The sequence below is a fragment of the Hyperolius riggenbachi genome, chromosome 7 (assembly GCF_040937935.1).
Source record: "Hyperolius riggenbachi isolate aHypRig1 chromosome 7, aHypRig1.pri, whole genome shotgun sequence".
NCBI classification, from domain to species: Eukaryota; Metazoa; Chordata; class Amphibia; order Anura; family Hyperoliidae; genus Hyperolius; species Hyperolius riggenbachi.
The window spans coordinates 139940604-139968494 of NC_090652.1; the positions used below are offsets into that span (position 1 = coordinate 139940604).

At 42.5% G+C, this 27891-nt stretch overlaps 1 protein-coding gene across 5 annotated transcripts in view; it reads right to left on the bottom strand.

Moving 5' to 3' along the window:
• Positions 1–27891, bottom strand: part of LOC137524618 (uncharacterized) — a 571079-nt gene that overhangs the window by 198756 nt on the left and 344432 nt on the right. For all 5 annotated transcript variants that reach the window (XR_011022737.1, XR_011022738.1, XM_068244694.1 and 2 more), the window contains exons 46-51: positions 20560–20694; positions 19381–19530; positions 17482–17598; positions 14957–15133; positions 12979–13186; positions 6628–6788 (exon numbers count right to left, since the gene is read on the bottom strand). Coding sequence is in view for 3 of the 5 variants with exons in the window: in XM_068244694.1 (XP_068100795.1) it covers positions 6628–6788; positions 12979–13186; positions 14957–15133; positions 17482–17598; positions 19381–19530; positions 20560–20694 (948 nt within the window). In the remaining 2 variants the exon portion in view is untranslated. The remainder of the gene's footprint in view (positions 1–6627; positions 6789–12978; positions 13187–14956; positions 15134–17481; positions 17599–19380; positions 19531–20559; positions 20695–27891) is intronic.

Here is a 27891-nt window from a genome sequence, read left to right on the forward strand (position 1 = left end):
TACCGGGTTAGTTACCAACCCACCCACCAGACTACCTAACCACCCGGCTACCTACCCACCCACCTACCTACCCACCTGGCTACCTACCCACCCACCAGGCTACCTACCCACCCGGCTACCTACCTACCCACCTACTAGGCTACCTACCCACCCAGCCACCCACCCGGGTACCTACCTATCCCACCCACCAGGCTGCCTACCTACCCACCCACCAGGCTACCTACCTATCCACCCACCCACCAGGCTACCTATCCACCCAACCACCCATGGTAGCTGCACGCCGGATGGAGGCTGGGACAGGAGGTCTGCTGCTGCAGGTGAGTAAATGTTTTTTATATATATATATATATATATATATATATATATATATATATATATATATATTAGCAGGTGTATGTTCTGGGCAGGTCTGCCGACATGATTGCACGTATTTTCTGGGCAGGTCTGCCGACATGATTGCACGTATTTTCTGAGCAGGTCTGCCGACATGATTGCACGTATTTTCTGGGCAGGTCTGCCGACATGATTGCACGTATTTTCTGGGCAGGTCTGCCGATATGATTGCACGTATTTTCTGGGCAGGTCTGCCAACATGATTGCACGTATTTTCTGGGCAGGTCTGCCGACATGATTGCACGTATTTTCTGGGTAGGTCTGCCGACATGAATACACGTATTTTCTGGGCAGGTCTGCTGACATGATTGCACGTATTTTCTGGGCAGGTCTGCCGACATGATTGCACGTATTTTCTGGGCAGGTCTGCCGACATGATTGCACGTATTTTCTGGGCAGGTCTGCCGACATGATTGCACGTATTTTCTGGGCATATCTGCCGACGTGATTGAATGTATTTTCTGGGCATATCTGCCGACATGATTGAATGTATTTTCTGGGCATATCTGCTCACATTAAGGCCTGGTGCACACTAGAGGAGTTTTTCTGAGCGTTTTGAGTTTTTAAATCTGCTGCTAATGTTATCCTATGTGTCTGTGCACACTGGAGCAATGAGGTTTTGTAAAAAACCCCATAGCATTACATTGGGAAGAGCTTTTAGAGGTTTCAAAAGCTCTTCCCAATGTAATGCTATGGGTTTTTTTACAAAACCTCATTGCTCCAGTGTGCACAGACACATAGGATAACATTAGCAGCAGATTTAAAAACTCAAAACGCTCAGAAAAACTCCTCTGGTGTGCACCAGGCCTATGTGTATTTTCTTGAGAAAACCTGCAAAATTATGTGAATTTTCTGGGCAAAGGGTCACCAAAACTTGGGCCCACTGTCTTTGCGTTGCACTTTTCAAGGGAACCTGAGGTGAGAATAATATTGAGGCTGCCATATTTCTCTCCTTTTAAGCAATACCAGTTGCCTGGCTGCTGTGCTGGTCCTCTGCCTCTTATTCTTTCAACCATAGACCCTGAACAAGCATGCAGCAGGTCAGGGGTTTCTGACAATATTGTCAGAACTGAGAAGATTAGCTACATGCTTGTTGCTGGTGTAATTCAGTTTATTACTGCAGCCAAATAGATTAGCAGGGCCGCCAGGCAACTAGTATTGTTTAAAAGGAAATAAATATGGCAGCCTCCATATCACTCTCACCCCGGGTTCACTTTAAATTACAGTTAGCTCCGCCCTCATCCGGTCATTGCCACGCAGGTTCTATCCACACCTATTCAGGGGCCCACAATTCAAATTTTGCACAGGGGCTCACTGCTGGCTGTGTCCGCCACTGAGAGGGAGTGAGGGTAAGAAGGTGAAGAGCCTTGATCCCATGTAGGGGCTGTATCAGAGGGAGTGAGGGTAAGACGCTGGCACGCTACAGGACCATCAGGGGAGATCAGCCCATGCAGCGGGGAGCGACAACTCCAGCTAGCGTGCCAGCGTCTTGCGTCGCTCAACCACCTCCACTTGGAGCACTGACGTACAGCACTCATCTGCGTGACGGTTTCACACAGCCGACGCAGGCAGAGTGCCTGAACTGCAAGTGCACCAGCTCATCCCCTATGTGACCAGCTCTCTCCGGGCAGATATACCATAGTTCTTCCTTCCACATTTCCACTGCCAGTGACACCGCACAAGTATGCTTCACCAGCCAGGAAACCACTCTCGGCGTTCCACAGGTGAGGCTGCATATACCTGGCTACAAGGGGCACTGGGCGCATAGTCACCTGTGCCGCACTGCTATCCATTCCTGCCTCTTCACCTCTCTGCTTTAATACTCTGCACATTCTACCATCATCTACAGTGGCTTGCAAAAGTATTCGGCCCCCTTGAAGTTTTCCACATTTTGTCATGTTACTGCCACAAACATGAATCAATTTTATTGGAATTCCACGTGAAAGACCAATACAAAGTGGTGTACACGTGAGAAGTGGAACGAAAATCATACATGATTCCAAACATTTTTTACAAATCAATAACTGCAAAGTGGGATGTGCGTAATTATTCAGCACCCTTTGGTCTGAGTGCAGCCAGTTGCCCATAGACATTGCCTGATGAGTGCTAATAACTAAATGGAGTGCACCTGTGTGTAATCTAATGTCAGTACAAATACAGCTGCTCTGTGAGGGCCTCAGAGGTTGTCTAAGAGAATCTTGGGAGCAACAACACCATGAAGTCCAAAGAACACACCAGACAGGTCAGGGATAAAGTTATTGATAAATTTAAAGCAAGCTTATGCTGGGTGTACACGTAGCGATCCGGCAGCTCGATCAGCCACTGGATCCCCTCTGCTGCATCCCCGCGTGTGCCCGCCACGTCCCTGCTCGCCCGTGCGTGCGTCGGATTCGATCCCCCCTCGCAGCCGCCGGTGCCGCTTATCTCCCGCTCGATTCCCTGCCATTGTCCGCTCGTGGGGAACGAGCAGGGAATCGGCGGCGGCGAGATCGGACCTGTCAAACTTATCAATCGAGCCGCATCAGCAGCTCGATTGATAAGACACATCGCAGCGTGTAGACCGAGCATTAGGCTACAAAAAGATTTCCAAAGCCTTGAACATCCCATGGAGCACTGTTCAAGCGATCATTCAGAAATGGAAGGAGTATGGCACAACTGTAAACCTACCAAGACAAGGCTGTCCACCTAAACTCAAAGGCCAAACAAGGAGAGCGCTGATCAAAAATGCAGTCAAGAGGCCCATGGTGACTCTGGACGAGCTGCAGAGATCTACAGCTCAGGTGGGGGAATCTGTCCATAGGACAACTATTAGTTGTGCACTGCACAAAGTTGGCCTTTATGTAAGAGTGGCAAGAAGAAAGCCATTGTTAACAGAAAAACATAAGAAGTCCCATTTTCAGTTTGCCACAAGCCATGTGGGGGACACAGCAAACATGTGGAAGAAGGTTTGGGCCAAAATGCAAAAAGCTATGTGTGACGGAAAACTAACACTGCACATCACTCTGAACACACCATCCCCACTGTCAAATATGGTGGTGGCAGCATCATGCTCTGGGGGTGCTTCTCTTCAGCAGGGACAGGGAAGCTGGTCAGAGTTAATGGGAAGATGGATGGAGCCAAATACAGGGCAATCTTGGAAGAAAACCTCTTGGAGTCTGCAAAAGACTTGAGACTGGGGCAGAGGTTCACCTTCCATCAGGACAACAACCCTAAACATAAAGCCAGGGCAACAATGGAATGGTTTAAAACAAAACATATCCATGTGTTAGAATAGCCTAGTCAAAGTCCAGATCTAAATCCAATTGAGAATCGGTGGCAAGATCTGAAAACTGCTGTTCACAAACGCTGTCTAATCTGACTGAACTGGAGCTGTTTTGCAAAAAAGAATGGGCAAGGTTTTTAGTCTCTAGATGTGCAAAGCTGGTAGAGACATACCCTAAAAGACTGGCAGCTGTAATTGCAGCAAAAGGTGGTTCTACAAAGTATTGACTCAAGGGGCTGAATAATTACGCACACCCCACTTTGCAGTTATTGATTTGTAAAAAATGTTTGGAATAATGTATGATTTTTGTTCCACTTCTCAGATGTGCACCACTTTGTATTGGTCTTTCACGTGGAATTCCAACAAAATTGATTCATGTTTGTGGCAGTAATATGACAAAATGTGGAAAACTTCAAGGGGGCCGAATACTTTTGCAAGCCACTGTATCCCCAAACCGGGAGGACTACAAGTACCAGCCAGCTTGGAGACCACACTTGGAAGTACCAAGGCAGAGTTATCCTGCGACCGAAAGGAGACAGCAGGCGAAGGCAACACTGTATCCAGAGCCTATGTCCCTGGCCCACAAAGGGACAAAAGCTCTAACACTGACCAACCCATACAGGTGAGTCAGCAACTTATAGAGGTGAGAATCTTCCACGGAGAGGCTAGTCACCTATATTGTTTTGAAAATGAGTGCGCACTTCCCCTTTTGTCTTGTCCCTACCCCATCCCTGTCTACACAGATATTCTACTAACCACAGTGAATGGTCATCATAGAGCCGCCCCACGCCACCATCATACAACTGTTGCCTCTAAAAATCCACACCACCTATCCAGATCGCTCCTCCTGTGCACATAGGAGTAAATATATACCACACAGTATATATGATCATGCATCTTAAAGCTCCCGTGTAGCAGCTGTATCAGAGGGAATGAGGGTAAGAAAGTGAAGAGCCTCGCTCCAGTATAGGGGCTGTATCAGAGGGAGTGAGGGTAAGAAGATGAAGCGTCTCAATCTCGTGTAGGGGCTGTATCAGAGAGAGTGAGGGTAAGAAGGTGAAGTGCCTCGTTCCTGTGTAGGGGCTGTATCAGAGGGAGTGAGGGTAAGAAGGTGAAGAGCCTCGCTCCCATGTAGGGGCTGTATCAGAGGGAGTGAGGGTAAGAAGGTGAAGAGCCTCGTTCCTGTGTAGCGGCTGTATCAGAGGGAGTGAGGGTAAGAAGGTGAAGTGCCTCGTTCCTGTGTAGGGGCTGTATCAGAGGGGGTGCAGGTAAGAAGGTGAAGTGCCTCGTTCCTGTGTAGGGGCTGTATCAGAGGGGGTGAGGGTAAGAAGGTGAAGAGCCTTTTTTCCCTGTAGGGGCTGTATCAGAGGGGGTGCGGGTAAGAAGGCGAAGAGCCTTGCTCCCGTGTAGGGGCTGTAGCAGAGGGAGTGAGGGTAAGAAGGTGAAGAGCCTTGTCCCGTGTAGGAGCTGTATCAGAGGGAGTGAGGGTAAGAAGGTGAAGAGCCTCGTTCCCATGTAGGGGTTGTATCAGAGAGAGTGAGGGTAAGAAGGTGAAAAGCCTCGTTCCTGTGTAGGGGTTGTATCAGAGGGAGTGAGGGTAAGAAGGTGAAGAGCCTTGTCCCGTGTAGAATCTGTATCAGAGGGAGTGAGGGTAAGAAGGTGAAGAGCCTCGTTCCTGTGTAGGGGTTGTATCAGAGGGGGTGCAGGTAAGAAGGTGAAGTGTCTCGTTCCTCTGTAGGGGCGGTATCAGAGGGAGTGAGGGTAAGAAGGTGAAGAGTCTTTTTTCCCTGTAGGGGCTGTATCAGAGGGGGTATGGGTAAGAAGGCGAAGAGCCTTGCTCCCGTGTAGGGGCTGTAGCAGAGGGAGTGAGGGTAAGAAGGCGAAGAGCCTTGTCCCGTGTAGGAGCTGTATCAGAGGGAGTGAGGGTAAGAAGATGAAGAGCCTCGTTCCCGTGTAGGGGTTGTATCAGAGAGAGTGAGGGTAAGAAGGTGAAGAGCCTCGTTCCTGTGTAGGGGTTGTATCAGAGAGAGTGAGGGTAAGAAGGTGAAGAGCCTTGTCCCGTGTAGGAGCTGTAGCAGAGGGAGTCAGGGTAAGAAGGTGAAGAGCCTCGTTCCCGTGTAGGGGTTGTATCAGAGAGAGTGAGGGTAAGAAGGTGAAGAGCCTTGTTTCGTGTAGGGGCTGTAGCAGAGGGAGTGAGGGTAAGAAGGTGAAGAGCCTTGCTCCCGTGTAGGAGCTGTATCAGAAGGAGTGAGGGTAAGAAGGTGAAGAGCCTTACTTCCATGTATGGGCTGTATCAGAGGGGGTGCTGGTAAGAAGGTGAAGAGCCTCGTTCCTGTGTATGGGCTGTATCAGAGGGAGTGAGTGTAAGAAGGTGAAGGGCCTTGTTTCATGTAGAGGCTGTAGCAGAGGGAGTGAGGGTAAGAAGGTGAAGAGCCTCGCTCCCGTGTAGGGGCTGTATCAGAGGGAGTGAGGGTAAGAAGGTGAAGAGCCTCACTTCCGTGTAAGGGCTGTATCAGGGGGGGTGCTGGTAAGAAGGTGAAGAGCCTCGTTCCTGTGTATGGGCTGTATCAGAGGAAGTGAGGGTAAGAAGGTGAAGGACCTTGTCCCATGTATGGGCTGTATCAGAGGGAGTGAGGGTAAGAAGGTGAAGCATCTCGTTCCCGTGTATGGGCTGGATCAGACGGAGTGAGGGTAAGAAAATAAGGCTCCTTGCTTCCCTGCTCCCAAGCTCCCTAGCAGCTGTGGGGGCTGATTCCCAGTAGTGATACCTCTGCACACAACCATTATTTTCTTTGTAACATGTACATGCTACGATTGCAAACCATAGATCCATAAATGTTTATAGGAAAGCCAAAATCATCAGAATGGAGCCTACCATTGCTAACCAGGGACAAAATATTGCTTTATTGCTTTATTTCAAGACATAACATACTTAGAATGTATATACTGAGCAAAAATGCGAAGTGACTTACCTGCGTTGAGTTGGGTACTGACCAAGAAAGCAAAATAGGAACAGAATGCTTTACACCTGCAGCTATGCCAAACGTATTGCTTAGTTCTGTAAACGCTCTCAAATCCATGTTTATTTTTTTCTTCTCCATTTCCAGATCCAGAGTGGAGCTGACATTGTTTCCTGATAATGCAACAAAGCAATAGAAAGGAGATGTCGTCAGAATCATAAACAGACTTTTCTGGAAGTACACAGACTGTTGAAAACCTCAGCAAAACATGGATAAAGCAGAGCTGAAGTCATAGCAGCAACAATATAAAGTCCCATCTTTTAATACAAAACGTATTAGACATATTACGCCTGATTAACTGAGGTTCTCCAGAGATGGGGGATGTAAGTGATTCTGCACATCTGGCCTTTATTGAATACAAAGTGTTTGTTTTTAGATGTCAGGAATTTGTAACCCTTATCCAAAATTGGGCAATTGCAGGGGCTGCTTAGAGGTTAGTGAGTTATTAGCAGTTTAGCAATCAGAAACTTTCTGGGTTTTTTTCTGTGTGAGTGTAAAAAAGTAACTGCAGTTGCAGTAAAGTAATAATTCACAAACTTTTCAGCAGCCTTTACTGTGTTCTGATACGATCCAAGTAAGCTTTGTAAGCTACTGTCACCAAATAGTAGACAACTTTTCAATACGTTTATGCCAGTTCTACACAATCTTTTATGTCCTCCAGTTCAGGTGAACAGTAGCAATCAGACCCATAATCCAACTGTCTACAAACCAGCCTGCTCACCAGTGAACACATCAGCCCACTACTGGGTACCCTGATAAGCGTATGCAGAGCTTGAACTGAAGATACTAGTCATTTCTACTGACAAAAGGATAATGCTGGGTACACACGTTGCGATTCCGCTTCGATTCGATTATTTCCGAGCATTTCCGAGCGCATTTTGATTATTTTTAGGTCGAATGCCATGTAAAGTATGGCAAATCGACCTAACGATCCATCAATCCAGCGAATCGTACATGTTGGAAATAATCGAATCGACGCGAATTGAGCGGCGCATCGACGCGGAAACGCAATGTGTGTACCCAGCATTAGCCTTGCCCTTTGGGGATCATACTAGTTCTTGGGCTGCTTTCTTACATGGCTATATGATCCTGAAAGCGTAAGGAACACCTTAGGTTATTTAATGGATACGACAGATTAGATTAATGGAGTACTTAACATTATTAGTTAATGAAGCCTCTGCGCAATTTCTGAAGGTTAGGGATGATTGGGATATTAATCTCGAACTTCCGAACGACTGATAATTGTTGTGTCATCTTTACCTTTTTATCTGTACTTTCTTTTCTATCAACGGGGAGTATTGTTGGTTCTATAGATTTTCTACTTTCTAGATTTCTAGAAACCTATACTACGTTATAAAATCTGTTAAAATAATATCAAAATTATAGTAAATATTGATTGTATGTGTGGATTATAATGGAAGGTTGTTTATTACTTTTCTGTACACTATGGTCAATGTTTGATCTTTATGAGACTTTTGCTATGTATATGTAACCTTTTTTATGATGTGATCTTTACAATAAAGATATTAGAAAAAGAAGCAGGTGGTTTACTTCCAGCAAACAGAAGGAGCGATTAGCGTGGCAGGGTGGAAGAGGGGGAGGATAAAGGTGCTGCTCTTGGTATCCACCTCAGTGGCAAAAGTATCTGTGTGTTTGAGACAAGAAGAGACAGAGCGCACTCAGGGGAACAGTACAGCAGTAGATTGGGTGAATTCAGAATAATCTTACCTCTAGAACTTGCTGGCAAACCTGTACAGCAGTAGCCAGCGTGTAGGCTTTTATCCCTCTAGCCAGGGATCAGGCACAAAGGCAGCTGGATTACTCCTTCAATCAGATGGTTGTTGGCAGGCAGCGAGCGGCTCTGAGATTGTACACCCTGTATATTGCAATATACTTTAATAAACTTCAATCAACACCAGGGATGCTCATCCGGATCCGGGTATCCGGGTTAACCTGGGTATCCGACCATTTTTCCGCTATCCGGGTCGGATCCAGATCCCTGGATACCTGGGCCACTATCCGGATATCACTATCCGGATTCTATCCGGATAGCTAGCTGCATAATCCGGATACCCACGGGTATCCGTCCAGATATCCGGATCCGGATAGTGCAACTAGTAAGGAGATGATTTCATTCAGTCAATCAGAGGGCTCCCAGCAGAAGCCCTAGCAACCAATCACAGAGGGGAACCCTGGCCAGCCCCACCTGACCTCATTGAGCCAATCAGAGGCCTCCCAGCCTAAGTCCTGGCACCCAATCACAGAAGGGAACCCTGGCCAGCCCCCCTGTATAGCAAGGAGGGCTGGCATGATGAGACAGACCGTCCTTGCTTGTGTGGCTGGCTGGTCACTGACAGACTTGGTCCAGAGCTGGCTTAGCAAGTGCTGTATACAGTGATAAATCTAAAGCTTTGAGTGCTAAACACCTTCACTACACTATTGTTCTATTGTGTTTTTAGCTAGCTAGCTTGTAATTGTTTGCTTTCATTCACTCAGTTAGGTCCTGTCTGTATCTGTGTAGGCCAGCAGGACAGTATAGGGAATAGGAGGATTACTGTGTTATTGTATTGTAGTTAGTACTGCAGTTAGTTGTTATGGCGGCGGCCTGGCGGGTACACACGGTGCGTTCCCGCACCCGATTTCCTGCTCGATTCCCGTCGACTCGATTATTTCCGACATGTCCAATTTGCGTTTCGATGGATCGTTAGGTCGATTCGCATGTAAAGTATGCCAAATCGACCTAACGATCCATCGAAACGCAAATCGGACATGTCGGAAATAATCGAGTCGACGGGAATCGAGCGGGAAATCGAGTGCAGGAACGTACCACGTGTACCCGCCAGGCCGCCACCATAACACAGTGTGCACTGTCTGTACTCTACTCTGCGGTCTGTCACTCCGTGCTGATTTGATGTAAAGCCCAACCCCGATTTTATTAAAGTAAGAGTACCCCACATCATCTGGTGACATCATCACATATAAGTTGTACTATGTCTGCTGGCACCGGCAGCTGGGGGAGGGGCAGCAAGGGCAAGAGGATAGGGAGCAACATTACAGCCACCCTCAGAAGGTCTGCCGTGTCAGTGTCGACCCCAGCGGGCAGCCTACCCTCAGTCAGCGAGCTTTTCGCTCCAGTCGCCGCGATTGAACAGGGCTGTTAGCCGCAAGGAGTTTGAGGAGGATGTTCTGGGTTTTGAGGAGGGGGGGTATGATGTTGATGATGGGATGAAGGACCGTGACTATCATCCACAGGATGGGGATGTCAGCTCTGACTCTGAGGAGGAGGATCCGTCGGTGGATTTGGCACGGAGGATCAGCATTGCAGACAGTGGCCGTGAAATGCGGGACCCACCACATCCTTCTGCCGCTACCACCAGCCGCACCACTCAACCCCCAACCGCCACAGGGAGAAAAGCCGCAGCATCCCATTCAGGCCGCAGGAGAATCTTTCCCTCCCCAATCTGGCAGCCACGGTGCCACAGGCCACTGCTGCTGATACTGCCACCTATATTCAACCCAAAACACAATTGCGGTGTCATTTTTTTGGAGGTGTCTGGGCTGAAAACTGTCATGTCCTAGTTGTGCGATTGGACTTTGGACACAATGTGGGCTGCATGACCGCTGTCTGCAACCTAGTCCTGATGTTAATTGACAGCTTTTTTTTTTTTTTTTTTTCATTTTATGTCCACCAAATAATTAATTAGTATTTCCCTTTAAAAAAAACATGATGCTGCATGCATCATTTACCCTAAAAACCATTTTAAAGCTATTTAAAGGGCACTTCCGGGTTTTCTATCCGGATACCCGAATAGGTCGGGTACCCGCGGGTAATTTGGTCGGATATCCGGGATCCGGATATCCGCAAGGTCGGATCCGGATATCCGGATCCGGATATCTGGGTATCCGGATCCGGATGGGTACTAAAAAGCACTACCCGAGCATCCCTGATCAACACTATACGGCAGCTACCGTTTCTTCTTTCCTACACGCATTGCTGCATTACAATTAGACCACCACCTCAACTGCCCGTGAACTGCCTGTGCAAGACTCACGGAGCAGCTTGGAGCTTTGCTTTTAGATCCCTCACTCCTGTAGCTGTAGCTGATGCTTTGAAATCCACCACAATCTGATTGTGCAACCGCATATAGTGGACTTGCACACAGACAGGGTGTACAACCTCAGAGCCGCTCGCTGCCTGCCAACAACCATTCAAGTGAAGGAGTAATCCAGCTGCCTTTGTGCCTGATCCCTGGCTAGAGAGATAAAAGCCTACACGCTGGCTACTCCTGTACAGGTTCGCCAGCAACTTCTAGAGGTGAGATTATTCTGAATTCACCCAATCTACTGCTGTACTGTTCCCCTGAGTGCGCTCTGTCTCTTCTTGTCTCATACACAGATCTTTACAATAAAAACTGAGTTGCAAAAAAGAAAAAAGAAAAATAGTATGAACCTTAAGTAAGGCTTGAAAATTGCAAAAAAAAAAAAAAAGAAAGAAAAAAAGAAATGAAAAACTCTATGATCCTCCAATCAAATATTAACATTAATGATGTCTATCTGAAATTCAAAAATACATGTTGCACACATTAGCAAGTATAATAAGGTGAACATAGAGACAGTCTTTGTTTCACTGTTATGGTGTAATTTTTCCCCTGAGTTGTCCCAGGTAATGCTTCCTGTTCATCATGGGTAAAGCATGAGATCGCTCATGTGGTTGTGCTCCTTCTGGTGTCACCCTGAAAAGTACTTTTACACTCCATCTATTTACAATGGGGTTCTTCACTGTAAGCATGGATAATATGTAGAATATCTTTCCACAGGAAGTGGCTATGACAAATTTTATACTGGAATTTACAAGGGACTTGAATGCTTTCCTTGACTTGAAGGACAACCTCAGCTATGATTGCTAGGTTTGGGATGGTGTTACCTCCATCCAGCCAGAGAGTTTTGCCCTTGTGGCTCTCTGCATTGAGATGCAGTGAGGCTTGTCCATTTGACAGACATTTTTTTTTAACCTCACTATGTAACTAGCATGAAAAAGGTTATGAAGGGCACACCATCAAAAATATAGTCGGGTGCTTGACACTGGGACATAGGCTATTAGCCACAGCTTTACAACAGGGCATGACTGGAGAATCCCTCGAGAGGTATGAATCATAAAGTACAGTAGCGCTGTGCGCACTGACACATATTACCACTTAATTAATGACTTTAATTGCAGGTTATAACTGTTAATGTGGCATGTTTATATTGTGAACAACGGAGATGACATCACTGTTTTGCATTATTTGGGGTGTGGTCATTGGGGATTATGTTAGTTTATATAGGTGGTTTGAATTGTATGCATTGTAACTATACGCCTTGAGGAAGGGGGACCCTGTGCGGCCCCCGAAACAATTGTAGGCTTTATACCTTTTTGGTAACGCATGGCTCAATAAAAGAGCGTGAACTCATGGAAAATCGGTGTGCTGATACATTTTTTTCACACTATGTAACTAATCTCAACTGTGTAACCGCAAATGTCTGTTTATACCAAACAATTACATTTAAGCTTTCCATTTATAATGTTGTGTTAGAAACAACAGATGTAGCCTTGTTGGTTTGTGCATATAGCGCCTCTCCCCTGCCTTTTCTTTTTCTTTACTCTTAAAGCGGTATAAAACTCTGACAGAATATAAAATAAAAACATGTTTTCCTACTTTTTATATGCCATGTGGTTAGCATATTTGCTTTTGTGCATAAGTATTATTATTCATTTAGAAAATATACATTCCTAAACTACACTTATTTTACTCTGAGAGCTGACTTTGCATTTTATTTATAACTTCTTTATTCATCCTCTAACTTAATCAGAAAGCATTTATGCTTGTCTGACTTTGTTCAGGGGACCAGGCAGTGTGAGAGAAGGCTATTGTTCACATTTCTCACTTGATACAATTAAACACAAGATAACATTATGTAAAGTTTGGAAGCGGCCAGCTCTGCTGGAAGGGAAGCTTCTAAAGCCTGTGTTAACCCCTTGAATGCAGTTCTAGTAAAAAAAATGCTGGTTGTATAGAATATGCTGTAAATAATCTATTAGAGCAAAGTAGAAATGCTGGGTTTCACTCCGCTTTAAGTATACAGTATCTGCAGCTTTTTACTCTGAAAACAACATAAATATGGTGTAAACACGGGTGTGCATTGATGGTGAACTCTTCTGATGCAGTATCCTGTGCAGTTTCATAATATTACTTGGGAGTATCTACATCCCCTCTCCATTCTTATGTTTGGCACAATAACAAGCATATAAAATACCGCTCACACCTTCTTTAGCCAATGTCCCCACTGCACGGATGATTTTTGGATAGCCATATTTCTGCAAAGAGTCAATGTTGTGAGCACTTTTGAAATTTAATTTATTTTGCTTTGCGGAGCAAACAGATGACATGGAGCATGAAAATGAGTTTTGGGTTGTTGTGGCCTCCAGTGAGATCTCATGTTTGCCATCCAGGGCTTGGATATCTAGAGATGTCTGAAAATAGAAAAATAAACAGCTAAAACTATAGCAAAGGATGAACACAAATCATATACCTTGTACATAGTTTACATTTCCTGAATTTTAGTTATCATGCTTGCAGATGGAAGGAATTTGCAGGCAGAATGACTTCATGCAAAATTCAAATGCAATGAAGAATGGTGCTATGCACTAATGTGGGAACCTTTTTGTGATTAATGTTAGTAACAGTAGCATTCTACATTTGGACTTACAGGTAGAATTTGGAGCTAGTTTTGAGAACACAAAACAACACAGATTAACCATTATTCATAATACATTGACAACAAAATTCACCACCATTTATAGAGCACTTCAACATTTCTCATGAAAAATATCACTTTGTCCAAAACTGTTTGATCCCTTTTCATATGTTAAATAATATTCCATTGCTGTCCTCGCACCTCTGCCGCTGCCCGGAACGCTCCTGCACATTTGGACTATGCTTCTCTTCTGGCACCAGCATGGGCATCCTGCAGCCATGTGAGCTTGGTCCCGCCCGCACAGTAGCATGGAGCGAGTCCAGCTTATTGAGCAGGCGTGGCTGCACTTGTGCAGAGGCAGTATGGCTGCGCTCATGCTTGAAGAGGAGTGTGGGAGGTCCCAATTCAGATTTCCAACAAGCCCTTTTCAGAACTTTGGGGGGATTCACCTGATCTTTGGTTACACTTTAACTTTAATCCCAATGGCCCTGATACAATTAAAGTTTTTTCCTATGTCTTCTCCACCTAGCTAGTGAATAAGCACTAAATGTACATAAGATAAGTAATGTGAAACTAAAGTTAATTTGGGGCAACTTATTTTCAATAAGTTTTTGCTTGTTGTGGGCTGAAACGTCATTTAATTGATAAGGTATGAAAACATTTCCTGTAAGAAAACTCAGAAGAAAATAGAAGCCATTGGGCAAGATCCAATTCACTTTTTCTCCTAAGGGCTTGCTTCTATATGCGCACTTTATGGAAATGCGATCACATGAACATCAGACAGTGCATAGACTGCACTCTCTGATGTTTCCATACATGCGTTATGATTCACCACTGAATCGCAACACATAGTTGCCTGCATTTCGGGGTGATTGCGCTCCTATTCAGTATAATGAAAGGAATCGCCACCCCCCGGGGAGTCACATGCAACGCAGAGCCGCGCTGATGAAATGGAAACAAGCCCTAGGTCTCCTCCTGGGAGATCATTTTTCATCTTCTGTTTAAATAACTTTTCAGCACTCTGCAATTGAAAAAGTACCTAGAAGTAGGTGAAAAAGTACTGTCAAAATTATTCTGTGTATTTTTTTGCTTGCTGGTGGTTATTGATAAGAAGTGAGAATTCACCTAGGAGAAAACTTAGGAGAAAAAGTGAATTGAATTGGGCCCATTGTGTTGGATGTAATTGAAGATATCTTTTACAAATTGCTGCCATGCGGAAGCCTTTTCCTAGCTAAAAAATGTGCATCCTTAAAATGGTTGGCTGCAGATCACAAAAACTGATATACAGTTTGAGGATGCCTGCAAAAATATGGTCAAATAATGGGCAGATGGATACAAAATCTAGATAAAGGATATAGTTAAAATGCATTGCTATACAAACAGGTACAAGAAAAATGTGTTAGCTTCTTTCTGCAATGTTTTGATCCAAGGTACGTCTGTCAGTAACAATGCATAATGGCGATGGTCTGTGCAAATCACTTTATGCAACTGGTTTCTAGCGTGCATCCCATCATGCACTTTCTTTGATTAAAGAAATGTACACTACCTGTATTGAAGGAGAAATTCCACTGCGGAGCAGCCATGCCCAGTTATGCTGGATAGTGCTGGTGAGGTTGGTACTTGTTTCATTTCCTTTTTCTCTGACCCAAGCATTTATAAAATTATGCCCGAAATAAGCTGCAATGCTCATGTTTCTTGCCTCATCCTCATGTACTGCTAGAGCCTGAAAAAGAAAAGGCAATGCAGAATGATATCAGTCTTGCTTAACTGATTGAAGCAAAAGTAGAGTTCTTTGTTACATCAAATGCCCAAGAATCAAAACCACTGAACTGTCAATGTTATTTTCTTAAAAGAAGCATGTAGAATGTGAAACGCTATTATCAGGCCCGGATTTACATCACAGGAGCCTATAAGCACAGAAGTCCTGGCACTCTAGACGTTGCCTTCCATGAATCTACAAGCTCCCGCCGAATCCGGCTGCAAGTGTGCTGACTGGCCCAACTTTCACTTCTCCCTTAGTTCCCTTGCCTGTCATAGGTAGCTACAGGTGCCCCTTAGTATTAGGTAGCCTGAGCTATACCTCGTAATAAGTAGCTAGAAATTTCCCTAAGTATTCGGTAGCTAGAGGTGTCCCTGACTGAAGAGAGATCTGGTCAGTGGAATGGAGAGACCCGGGTGATTAACCTCTCATTTACACTCCACTCGGGACTCTCCATATGTAAGGCAGGAGGGAGCACTTAGGAAGAGGAGTGAGCTGCCTTTCCATCATCAGGCACCTGGAGGCACGTGCCTACAGTGCTGGTGGGTACACAGGGTGAGGGAGAAACACAGTCGACAATCATATTACCTAACCGATCCTTCTGACCCTAATTACACTTCTTCTGTGCACAGTTTGGCACAGAAAAAGTGGTTGGGAAAAACACTCATCAGCTATGTTTATCCATATCCGTGCAACCACTAGCACTCACGTAACAGTATCTTTTAGTTGTGCTATTTATTGAATGTTTTGCAGAAACACAGTATAAATGCAGATTGGCCTGGTAGGTGCTGTGCTTTCTCCATTTCTGTGTTAATGTTAGAGACTAAGTTTAGATGTCATTATGGGGTTTACGCTTGGGGAGGTGTTTAGGGTTCTGCATCAGGAAGGAGTTAGTGTTAAGGAGGAGGTTAGGGTTAAGCATCAGGAAAGATATTTACCGTAAAGGGAATTAGTTATAAAAAGGTGATCGATAAAGGATACATGCCAAAATCACCACTGAAAACTGTGTCACAAGCCAAAATATGACTCTGAGTATTATGACATTAACAACAATCAGCCAATTAGTTGCTTCCATTAAAGTGTAACTGTCGGGCATAAAATCTAAAATCAATTCTTTATTTTTATCTGGTAAACAAGTAATAAGGATGCTAACCAGGCAATCCAAAAGTTAAAATCTCTTTTACTTTTCTTGTTTATAAATGATCATTCCCCAGTTTACCTGACTCTTATTTGGTACATTGCCGCACAAAGGAAGTTGCAGGGCATGCTAGGTTGTCCTTTTCTGCTTCTTTATTTCCCCTCAGACTTAACTAATGTACAGAAGCATAAAAGGACAACCCAGCATGCCCTGCAACTTCCTTTTTGCGGCAACGTACCAAATAAGAGTCAGGTAAACTGGGGAATGATCATTTATAAATAAGAAAAGTAATAGAGATTTTAACTTTTGGATTGCCTGGTTAGCATCCTTATTACTTGTTTACCAGATAAAAATAAATAATTGATTTTTTATTTTATGCTCGACAGTTACTCTTTAAATTCACTAGTGCAAAATCAAAATACACCCAGTTGCAAACATCTTGAGATTTATGTGTTGTAAAAGCAGATAAAAGATAGTGTGACACTTCCACACAGCATGACCAAGCCTCCAGAAGAAGGACGCAAAGCGGCCATCACTTGTCCCATCTCAGCGCCCGCCACTCCACCTCCACTCCCACGGCTGCCATAGCTGTTCACTTCATTGGATGTACACTATGAGTGATTCAATGCTATGGATTGAATGAGACACAGACGGATGCAATAAACAATGATTGCATCAGGATGGTATGGTGCAAGTCTTTTCTAATTCATTGAACATCTGGAAATTTATGGCCACTTCAGGTGAGGTCCCGCAGAGGCTGAGAACTTTTGTGCACACTGCAATATGGATGAATATGTTCAACCAAGTGCAAGCCACCTGAAATGCATTGCTGTATGGATGGTTTCTGTATAAGCTCTAATAGACAATTTGAACCTGGGTAAGCATGTTGTAATGAATGTTTGCAAGGTAAGTGGGTGGTGCAGTCATTTTAAATATAGCGGTCACTTGGATACAGCAAAGACCTTGATTGTGGTACATGTCCTAAAATACTGTTTTAGGGTATTGTATAGAAACAGAACAATAAACACAGCAATGTACATAAAACTGGGATAATGAATAGTCATTCACTGTTAAATGTCATTGTGGTACAGTATATGCCATTGCAAATAAATGGACATTAAAACAGTTACCCAAAGCTTACAGCATGCAGTTAAGCCGGGTTGATTTATCTTACCCGGATTTCAACTTTGTCTTCCAGATGTAATTTTCTTAGTGTCTCTATATTGTGTGTGATCTTGTAATTGAAAGATATGTGTTCATCCTTGTGAATGACGCTCATTTCTTCAGTTACCTGGTTTCAAGGAGCAGAAAAGTAGAAAAGGTCATTTCAAAGGTTCGTGTACATTTAGTTTTGCTCCAGAAAGGCCATTCTTGCTGCAGGATTAGTGATTCATGATTAGTATCACTGTTTGGATTTGAGTTGAAGGTGAATCCAACCCAAATTCTGTCAGTTCAGGCTTGATCATCTGTGTGACCTCTTGAGAACTATCTGTATTCTAGTGCGATTGGATCTACCTAGTAAGATAGGGATGCTGCTGAGACCATCAGTTCGCTAGCTGGGTTGCTCTTTTTTTAAAGTACTAGCAGGATATCACAACGTAATAGGGGAAGTGTCTGTGTCAGGCAGGTAGTCAGGCAGGCCCAGAACAAAGTCCTCCAGCACCTAAAGCAGAGATGCTAAAGTGCTCTCTACTTCCCCCCACCCATCAGATTTAAATTGCTTGCGTATGTCTGGGGCAGCCCCTTTCCTCAGTCACTTGCCCAAGGTACTATTGCTCCCAAGTGTCGGGCTGACTTCCCACACAATTGTATCCTTTCTAAAATAGCAACATGTTCTATAGTAAGCTTCCCATGCAATTTGTATGGCTATAAATTAAATCAAAATTAATTTATGGTCAAGAGTATTAAACACAACATAAAACTAATAGGAACCAGATACAAATGATTTTTGAAGCTACTGGAATGATTTATAATCAAACCTCTACTTCACTCAGAAGAATTGATACATTTATCGTTGGCATACCTAAATTGTCAGCTTGTTTTCAGCTACACAACACTATGTAAACAGTACAGAAAGTCTTCTGTTGTATTTAGGGAAGATGAAAAGTATTTTTTTTTTTATTTTGTACCATAATTAATTACACAACAATCTGATTATTTGTTCTACAAGTGGCAATGTTATAAACTGGCTTCAGTGACATGTAACTATACCTTCAAATACTATTAGACCAGTCTTTCTACGTTTTATATTCATTTTTGCTGTGTTTTAGAGAAAAAAATTAATTTTGAGTTTCAAAACACTACTTGCCGACCTTGTCACGCCAATGAGCGTGGCCGCAGCGGCAGCCCCAGGACTGCCTAACGCCGATCGGCTTAAGGTCCTGCGGACCTGTTTTGCAGGAGATCCCACGTGCTGATGTGTGCACATCTCCGCTTGGTAGGCGGAGCTCCACCCCGCCTTCAGTCTCCCATCGGCGATTGCTGCTAGGAGACTGTTAGTCTAAATGCCTTCTAATTACCCCATACAGCGCTGCGATCTAAGGCAGTGCTGTACTGGGAACAAGCGTGTGACCTGGCTGTCCCCTCCAGAGGCTCAGGGGTGATCAGCTGTCATAGGCTGAAGCCTATGATAGCCGATCACTGTGATTGGCTGGCAGGGGGAGGGACGGAGGGAGAGGGGTATAGAAAATAAATAAAAAAATAAGTAATTTTTACAAAAATAATCAAATAAATATTGATAAAAAAATAAATAAACATTGGGGGAGCGATCAGACCCCACCAACAGAAAGCTCTGTTGGTGGGGAGAAAAGAGGGGGAGGAATCACTTGTGTGCTGACATGTGCAGCCCTGCAGCGAGGCCTTAAAAGCTGCAGTGGCCTATTTCTTGAAAAATGGCCTGGTCTTTAGGGGGCTTAACACTGCGGTCCTCAAGTTAAGACAGAAAGTGATTGGAAATCACTTCAATGGCAAGACAGATGGCAAGCCTCTAACTCTCACAATTCTTTGCTCCTTAATGACAATAAAGGAGTTACTGCTAAGATTTCACTTTATCACATTATTTTATTTCCATTACCTGTTTGTTATCAAAACTGAGCTGAAATGACCTCCTATAGAGCTCATTGCTTCTCTCAGTTGTCACGTCCACCATGGTCCTTATCGGTATCCCAAGACTTATTGCTGGCTGAACATTGTGAGTGATTACAGCATCCAACTCTTGCTTTTTCTGTTCATGAAATATAAAAAGTGATGATTAATATTACTATAACCAAGAGAACTGTTTAAAAACTTAAAACAAAATAACATTAAAAGGCAGTATTATTTATCGCTATTAGGTACTTACATATACATATTCATACCAGACCATACTAAGTGCTAGTGCCTTGTGGGTTGGGGGATGTATCTGCAGTGAGAGGGGTTTTTGGAAATCTAGTGGTGGCTGGTTCTGAAGGCTCGTCTATGATTGTTGATGATCTCTGGCATAGTTATGTGATAGTTAATCATCTCTTACGGTAGTTCCAAAATTATTCTGATTTTCAAACTTCCCCCCTTAGGCATTTTCTAGCAGCTCATGTTTGGGTGCCATCTTACTGATGGGTTCCTGGATAAGAATGATTAATGAGATACCAACCATTTCTTCTTGCATTCATATTTCATGTACATTATATGCAGCTTAGAATTGGACCAAACTGGAGAATTTCCTGTTATTTTTTATTGGTTCAAATTTAAGTTGCATAACACTTAATACATAAAATTTGAAAGCAAGGAGACATGGTTGGCATCACATTGATCATCCGTACTCCTGGATGCTCTTGTTTTCATCCATTACATTAGTTCTGCCTCTCACCAGACCTTGCCTGCCGTCTTTATGGCTCATGAATAGGCCAGTGCTGCTATATCAATCGTTTAATTAATGACATGTACATTATACAGGTCATGTGGCCAGTTACTTGCAGGTAAGATATTGCTTATGTGTGAGATTAACCCCAGAACCTATATAACTTAGATGTGCCAGTATTTAAAGGGATGAACCACCAACATGATCCGTTATGTTGAATAACTAACAACTGGTTTTTGTTGTTCTTCTATTGTATCCAACCTTCATCCGGTTCATTCTGAGAATGATCTTTTCAAGAGACAATTATTGAAAGTGTGAGCATAGATTTTTTTTCTTGTATTCTGTTTATATAGCAACCTTGTGCATTTATGTTAGTCCTGTAATGGATTATTAGGATTGAGACTGTTGCCCATTTACCTCTGTTGCTTTTAAGATCAATAACCCTTGCAAAGTACTTTCATCAACGACTACCAACATCTGTGAGTCCAAGTTTGCCTTCTTGTTAATAACAATATAGCCCGAACCTTCTATCTTCATGGGCGCTCCCAAGTCCTGCAACCGAGACAGATGCATTCATATCAAATATTTCAATGTAAACATTTATATACTGTGCTGAAGAAAAGTAATCAACTAAATTAAGCAAACCTAAACTACAAGCTTGCAGTCTAACAATACGTGAATGAAAAACCTTGGATCCATTGCTTCCTCCTCTCAAGCCATTAGGGAAATCCAGGAGAGACATCTCCATTTTAGATTTCAACTGAATTCAACAACCTGTAACTCTGGATACCATTTGGAGATGCAGCTTTATCAAAAGGTACTACTCCTTATGCAATTGTATAAGTTTAGTTCAGTTCCTTCTGGCTAAATGTGTAAAGAGTTAGCTTTTAATACTATGCAAACTTTTTGGATCAGTATACCAGCCACTTGTAATAAAGTTTTACATGTTTCAGGTTAATGATTCCCAGTATACAACTGAATTAGTATGAATCAACCCAGTCAAGAGATAAAATCATTTTGCTACACAATGGGGTTCATAAAACTTATCTAAAAAATGTTCTATTGCTGATATGTGAGTTCTGAAAATGAGCAATGGGAGCTTTACCTAATCCTATTACTTCTATAAACTACTTCGGTAAAGAACTTGCTAGGTCGATATTATCGGCCAGCATGTTCTTTACACTCAATTCAATTACATATTGCATGCAGCCTAGAAGAAATGCTTCCCATCAGACACCAGCGTTAGCTTAAGCCTGCGAAGAGCTGGTCTAAACCAGGTGACACCCATGCTGCATCTGGGAGTCTCCTTTACTAAGAAGACCCAAACTGTCCGGCTGCCGCACATTGCCAAAGCCTCCCACCGCCCCCATAGCTGCACCGTCACCCCTGTTTAATTTACATACCGCCCCTGGACACCACCGCCGCCTCTTGCCACAAGTCCTGACGCTGTAATTACAGTCTGGACTGTCTGGACCATTTTTAGTAGTCCAGTGGGCCAATGGGGGGTGCATTGTCCCCCATTGGTCCACTGCAAGCTACCTATCACCTTGAATAGGATATGGCCCATCTGTTTTTCACCATATCTACGCAAAACCTTCTAAACTTCCAAGAAGCAATAAAAAAGTATGAAAATACTGTAGAAAAAGTGGTGCCAAAATTAAGTTAATCTGGAACAAATTATTTCATGTAATTTTTTCCCCTTTAAAAGTCCTGAAATGTTACTATAGATGAGGTAAAAATGCATAAGGGGTGATAATTCGTGATATGAGCTTTTTGAATCTAAATGTTTTCAAAGAAATAGTTCATAAAGCACTCAAATGATTGCTTTAGATTCCTTTGTGATTGTATAAGAATTGTTTGCTTAAGATAATTGCATTAAGCTAACATACAGGTAGATGAAAAATAAAAGAAGTATGAACTAACTTAAGATGTTAAATGGTTTGTTAGAAATCTGCACTATATATGCACTATTTTATTAATTAACCAATACATACATCTTCAAGATATCATCCAAACACCATCAATAATACATAAACCAGCAATATTAATAAGTAAATCTACTCACACTTACCAAAAATGGTAATAGTTAAACTCAAGATGTATACACAGTAAAATAATATGTATTTTTTTAAGATGCCTTAATTTACTTGCAAAATTACTGTAACTTAAAACAAAAAAGCAAATTGTTTCCTAGACAGTCATTTGTCTACTAAAGTAAATTTAAAAAACTGATTGTATGATTGCATCTAAGGAAAATTATGTGCCATTAATGGGCACCTTAAAGAGACTCTGAAGCGAGTCTAAATTCACTTTTTTTAACTTGTATTCATGTTAAGCACTATAAGCCCTGCTAAACCGCCGCTTCCCCGCGGCAAAACGGGGAGTTTATACCCCCCAAATCCCCTCTGCAAAATCTACAACTTTCCTGGTTGTGGATTTTGCTGCTCATGGAGGCAGAGCTTTGAGCTGCAGCTCTGCCTCCATGCGCTGCCTGCGGATCTCCTCTTCTCCCTGCCCCTCTCAGTGAAGGAATATTGAGAGGGGTGGGGAGAGGCGGAGATCAGCAGGGATTGATGCGCGAAGAGGCAGAGCTACAGCCCTAAGCTCTGCCTCAAACAGGAAGCGCTCCCCGGACTTTGCAGAGGGGATTTGGGGGGTATAAACCCCTCGTTTTGCCACAGGGATGCGGCGGTTTAGCAGTGCTTATAGTGCTAAACATGAATACAAGTTAAAAAAGTGAATTTAGACTTGCTTCAGAGTCTCTTTAATGATGCACTCAGTAGTCCACTCTGGGGTGTTAGGAGTTTTTGCCCAATGATTTCTTACTAAATAGGTACCGGCTTCAGCCAGGATTCAAACACTGGTCTCCTATGTCAAAGGTGGAGTCTACACACTAGATTATGATATATGACATCTTTGGCCAATTTCGAAAAGTTTTTTGCTGCCATATAATGTATATATATATATATATATATATATATATATATATATATATATATATATATATACACACACATTCAAAATGCAATGTAGCTGAGCAATACAAATGAAGTACAGCTACTACTTACTGTTTTACCACCACTAGTAGCAGTGACACCTTCTGATATCTTTCCACAGGTATTTTGATTTCCCTTCAGGCTTTTAGGTAATATTACGTACATCAGGTATATATTTAGGTAATGTAATGCCTCCATCACGCATAGCTCCCTGGTTTAAGAATGTTTTCTCATAAAAGAACATTTATGAATTGATTTTTTATACAGGGCTATAATTAGGGCCATAATTATCAGTGACATCTCATTTACCTTGATGGCCTTTTTCATGTTATAATACCAGGCCTAAAATACTTGATTTATTTTCTACTCAGATTAATGTATTTTTGGACATTAAAAGACATTTTAATGATGGTGTTTCTGATATAAATCTTCCCTACACCATTTACACACAACGACCTCTTACAGTTATATTGTGAAATGAAGTCTTGACATTACTCCACCATAAATAAATCCAGTGCTCATCAATTTAAACTAGAAGGTTGATTTAACATTGATGTTTCATGGTAAATCGTGATTAAACTAAAATTAATTTTAAGCAATTCCCAGCATTCCCTGGCAGTCAATTTTATTTTATATAGGATTTGTACATCAAAACTGTCATTAAGAGAGGGGCCTCTCACTAGACAGTATAATTGATCTTAAAACCTCATTTACTCTCATGTGCAGCATCTTTGCATGTTATCCCTTCAGATAAATAAAGTATGAATTTATTTTAGTAGACAATAGTATTAGATGCAAACTCCCCTGACCTATAGGCCTAATGCTGGGCATACATGGTTAGATTATGCGCCGGTATCAAGCCAGCGGTCACCGCTCGTCCGCACGTGCGCGCTGATCGATCCCCGCTCGTCCCCGCGGGCACTTCCTTATCTGCCTTTCATTTCTACCATTGTCCGCTAGCAGTGATCGAGCGCGGTATCGACCCGCCGCAGTGATCGGACAGGTTGAATATTATCAATCGAGCCATCAGCGGCTCAATTGATAATATAAAACGAACCATGTATGCCCAGCATAAAACACAATGCAGAGCGCTTTTTGATTTGTCAGTACTGCGTCTGCAATTTAAAAAAAATAATGCTCCCATTGACTTATATAAAAATCACAGTAAAATTGTGGCAAGCTTGCAGTAATCAAGTTTTTAAAAATTGCAATCGTTTTGATTTTGCTGCGATTTTTATGCAAGTCAATGGGAACATTTAAAAAAAGAAATGCAAATGCATCGTTGACGTATCTAAAAGCACTCTGCAGTGTCTCAGGCCTTAAGGCCCATTCACACTTGGTGATCGCAAAACGATAGCAATTTTGCTAGCGTTTTGCTCTGGCATTTTCTGACGAATTAACACCCAAAAAAAATCACCATTTACACCTGGCGATTTTTTAGCGAACGCGCTTTGCGCTTCTATAGCACTAAAACGCGATCGCTGGGAAATCAGCTGAAAATGGTGCAGGCTACACGTTTGCGTTTAGCGTTTTTGGGCGATTTGTGGTGATTAGCGCAAATCGCCCAAATGAGAACAGGCCCATAGACTTTTATTACCCTAGCGCTTTGAAAAGCGCTAGCGTTTGAGCGGTTTGCCGAAATCGCCGGAAAAACACTCAAGTGTGAATGGGCCCTTACTGTTTATTTTGTTCATTAGCATATGAAAATGGCTGTATTTAAAAATTTTAAAAACCCCAATAAAAATTATTGAAACCTATTTTGTTCATTAGCGATATCAAGGATGAAAAGTACCATCTCTGTGTCTGCGGGTGGCACAAAATGTAGTTTTGAGAAATCTACTGAAGCTTAATTTACACAAACAAAAATACTATGTGATTACATGACAAATGAGGCTGAACATGAATGCTTCTAAAGCTTGCAAGCTTGTATTAAAGTCCATCTACTCATTACAACATTTTTGGCCCCCTCCCTCCTGCTCTCCCAGCTAGTGCTAAGAAGGGTAGCCTGTCCTCAAACCTCCATTCGGGCTCCATCATGCCGCTATGTGATATTTCTACGGCCCTGTTTTTTTTCTCCCATCAGAAATCGCACATGCATCGCAATTGGGCTGTACACACAACAATCGTGGTAGTGGAATTGCGGCATCACAGTGTGATCATTTTTCTTAGTGGAAAAACAGCCTTTATACTCAACTGGACCCCCAAAGTTCCATTAATGGCCTAATTCGTTATCAGAACAACGTCATCTTCTGGAAGCAAGCAGCCACATCATCGGAGACCTGGTCACCCCACTCTAGCATGGAGGCATAGTGGATAGCACTCTCGTCTTGCAGCGCTGGGTCCTCGGATTGAATCCCAGCCAAGGCACTATCTGCAAGGAGTTTGTATGCTCTCCCCGTGTCTGCGTGGCTTTCCTTCAGGCACTCCACTTTCCCAAAAACATACAAATAAGTTAGAACCATTCATAGGGAAAGCATAGGAGAGGGAAAAGAGGGAGTCGGCACTACAGTTAGATCCACATCCGTTTGTATGGAGGACCAGCAGGGCCACAGCACATTTCACTCTTATGGCACAGTCAGCGTGCTCTGACTGAAGTTAAACAGAGGTCAGATAGGTACAATGAAGAATGCAAAGTCGGCACTGGGTTGGCTGGGTGCACCCAGCGCACACCACCAGCTCACAGCCCTCAGCTTCCAACGCACGGCATGTGTATCTTTTGTATACTGCACGCAATGTGATGAGAATACCACCTGTGAATAAATGCACAGTACACAGCAGTGCCGACTTTGCATTCTTCATTGTAATTGGCCCTAGACTATACTGAACATATGACTATGGTAGGGATTAGATTGTGAGCCCCTCTGAGGGACAGTTAAGTGACAAGACATGTACTCTGTACAGCGCTGTGGAAAATGTTAGCGCTATATAAATACAAGTAATAATAATGTTACACTTTTGCACTTAGACCACTCACCCATTCCTTCCATCCCCAATTCAAAGGGAAGCATAATTGTTACAACCACTAATTGTGTCATATAAAAATGGTGAAATGGCAATTAATCCTACAGGTCTGCTGCTCAGTAGGGTTCAGTTCATAAGCATGCCAACAAAGAGGTTGTCCATCACACACCATGCAAGGAAAAAAAATCCTTCAAAGAGGTATTCTCATTGATCACAACACCAATAATCAATGATTGATTATTAATGGTATAACTTTCATCTTCATGTAGAAAAGCTAAAACTATTTACAATCATTCACAGTATGGACTAGCCTTGCAATACTTGCAGGCAAATCCATATGGTGAGATTTTTTTTTAAAGATTCTAGATTTCCTTTGTGAAGACAGAATTTGTTTTGTGAATAACAATATGGTGAAGCTATGTTATGTGTGATAATCAGGGAGGTATCTTTCTGTCCGAACAGAGCCAGAGAGATTTATAATGCATCTTGAAGCTTTAAGACATGCATATACAGTATATTGAATCCTTTTAGCATATTATGCATTCCTTTTCTCCAATGTGTGTTTCTTCTTAAGAGAAAAGCCAGAGGATGAACTGGGACATGTGAGCTCAGATAAAATAATTCCTATTCTCTGTAAGTTCTCACCATTACCTTATAAATCCTATCTATTCTACATAAAGCCTTCGGTGTCTGTGTAATCCAGACCTCAAATGGTTTAGGGCTTAGTCACAGCTACTCCAACCTATAAAAGCTTTTACTTTCATTTCAGAGGATCTCCAGCAAAGCCAAAGAATCACTGTTGCGTTCTGTGTTTAGAGATAGCTAATTCTGTGGTAATTATTCAGCTAGACACAGGATGTGCCTTAAACTGCCTGAAATGTACCAATAATTTCATTCATTAATATTGCCACAGTTATTTTTCTGTACATTGTATTTTTATTTTCAATGGGGTTGTAACATCCAAAAATACAAAAATGCCAAAAAAAAGTTAGTGCCTCCAAAATATATGCAAACCCTTTTTTTCTAAAAAAAAAAATATTTTTAACTGGTAAGCGGATTTCCTTCTTTACTATTTCCCAGGGATGCCCTTTTCACTGCCCTTTTCTTTGCTTTTTTTTTTTCTTTTCAACCCAGATCAACACTACTTTTCCCTCTCCACAGCCACAGCTTACTGTCCCTCCTACAGCAAACATCACCTAGACAACAGGCTTACATTACTGTGTACACTCTTCAAAGGGAGGGGAATTGTATTTCCTTCTGGTCATAGTGTCCTTATCTTATCCAAAATAGGAAGCATACTGCTATTTGCACGCTGAGATACACTTGTTACTGTAGCTAAAAAAAAAAAAAAAAAAAGTCCCACAATCCTGCTGGCACTGCACAATTCCTGTAGTTATACAAAAGCAACCAGAAATATCCTTTTCTTTTTTCAATATATCATTTCTCCCAAATCTGACCTTGAACACTTAAAACAACAGGATAGGAAAGCTAAATTAGTAATTTCTTATTGGATTATTTTTTTTTATAGTTTCAGTTAATATGGTGTTTGATTATGCTATTACCCTGCAAAACAGATTGTACACATTTTTAGTGATTAGTCTTAAATGAATGCACTTTTCAGTCACCTTACAGTAATTCATATTGTTTTTTTATTTGCTTTTGATTATTCATTTATGAGCTCTTGATACGTTAAGCTGTTTTTGAGGGGTTGTGTACTCGCCAACATTCCTGTGGTTATTTGTAGTCTGTCCCAGTTGAGCACAGCTATAAGAAAAAAATGTTTTAATGCTCT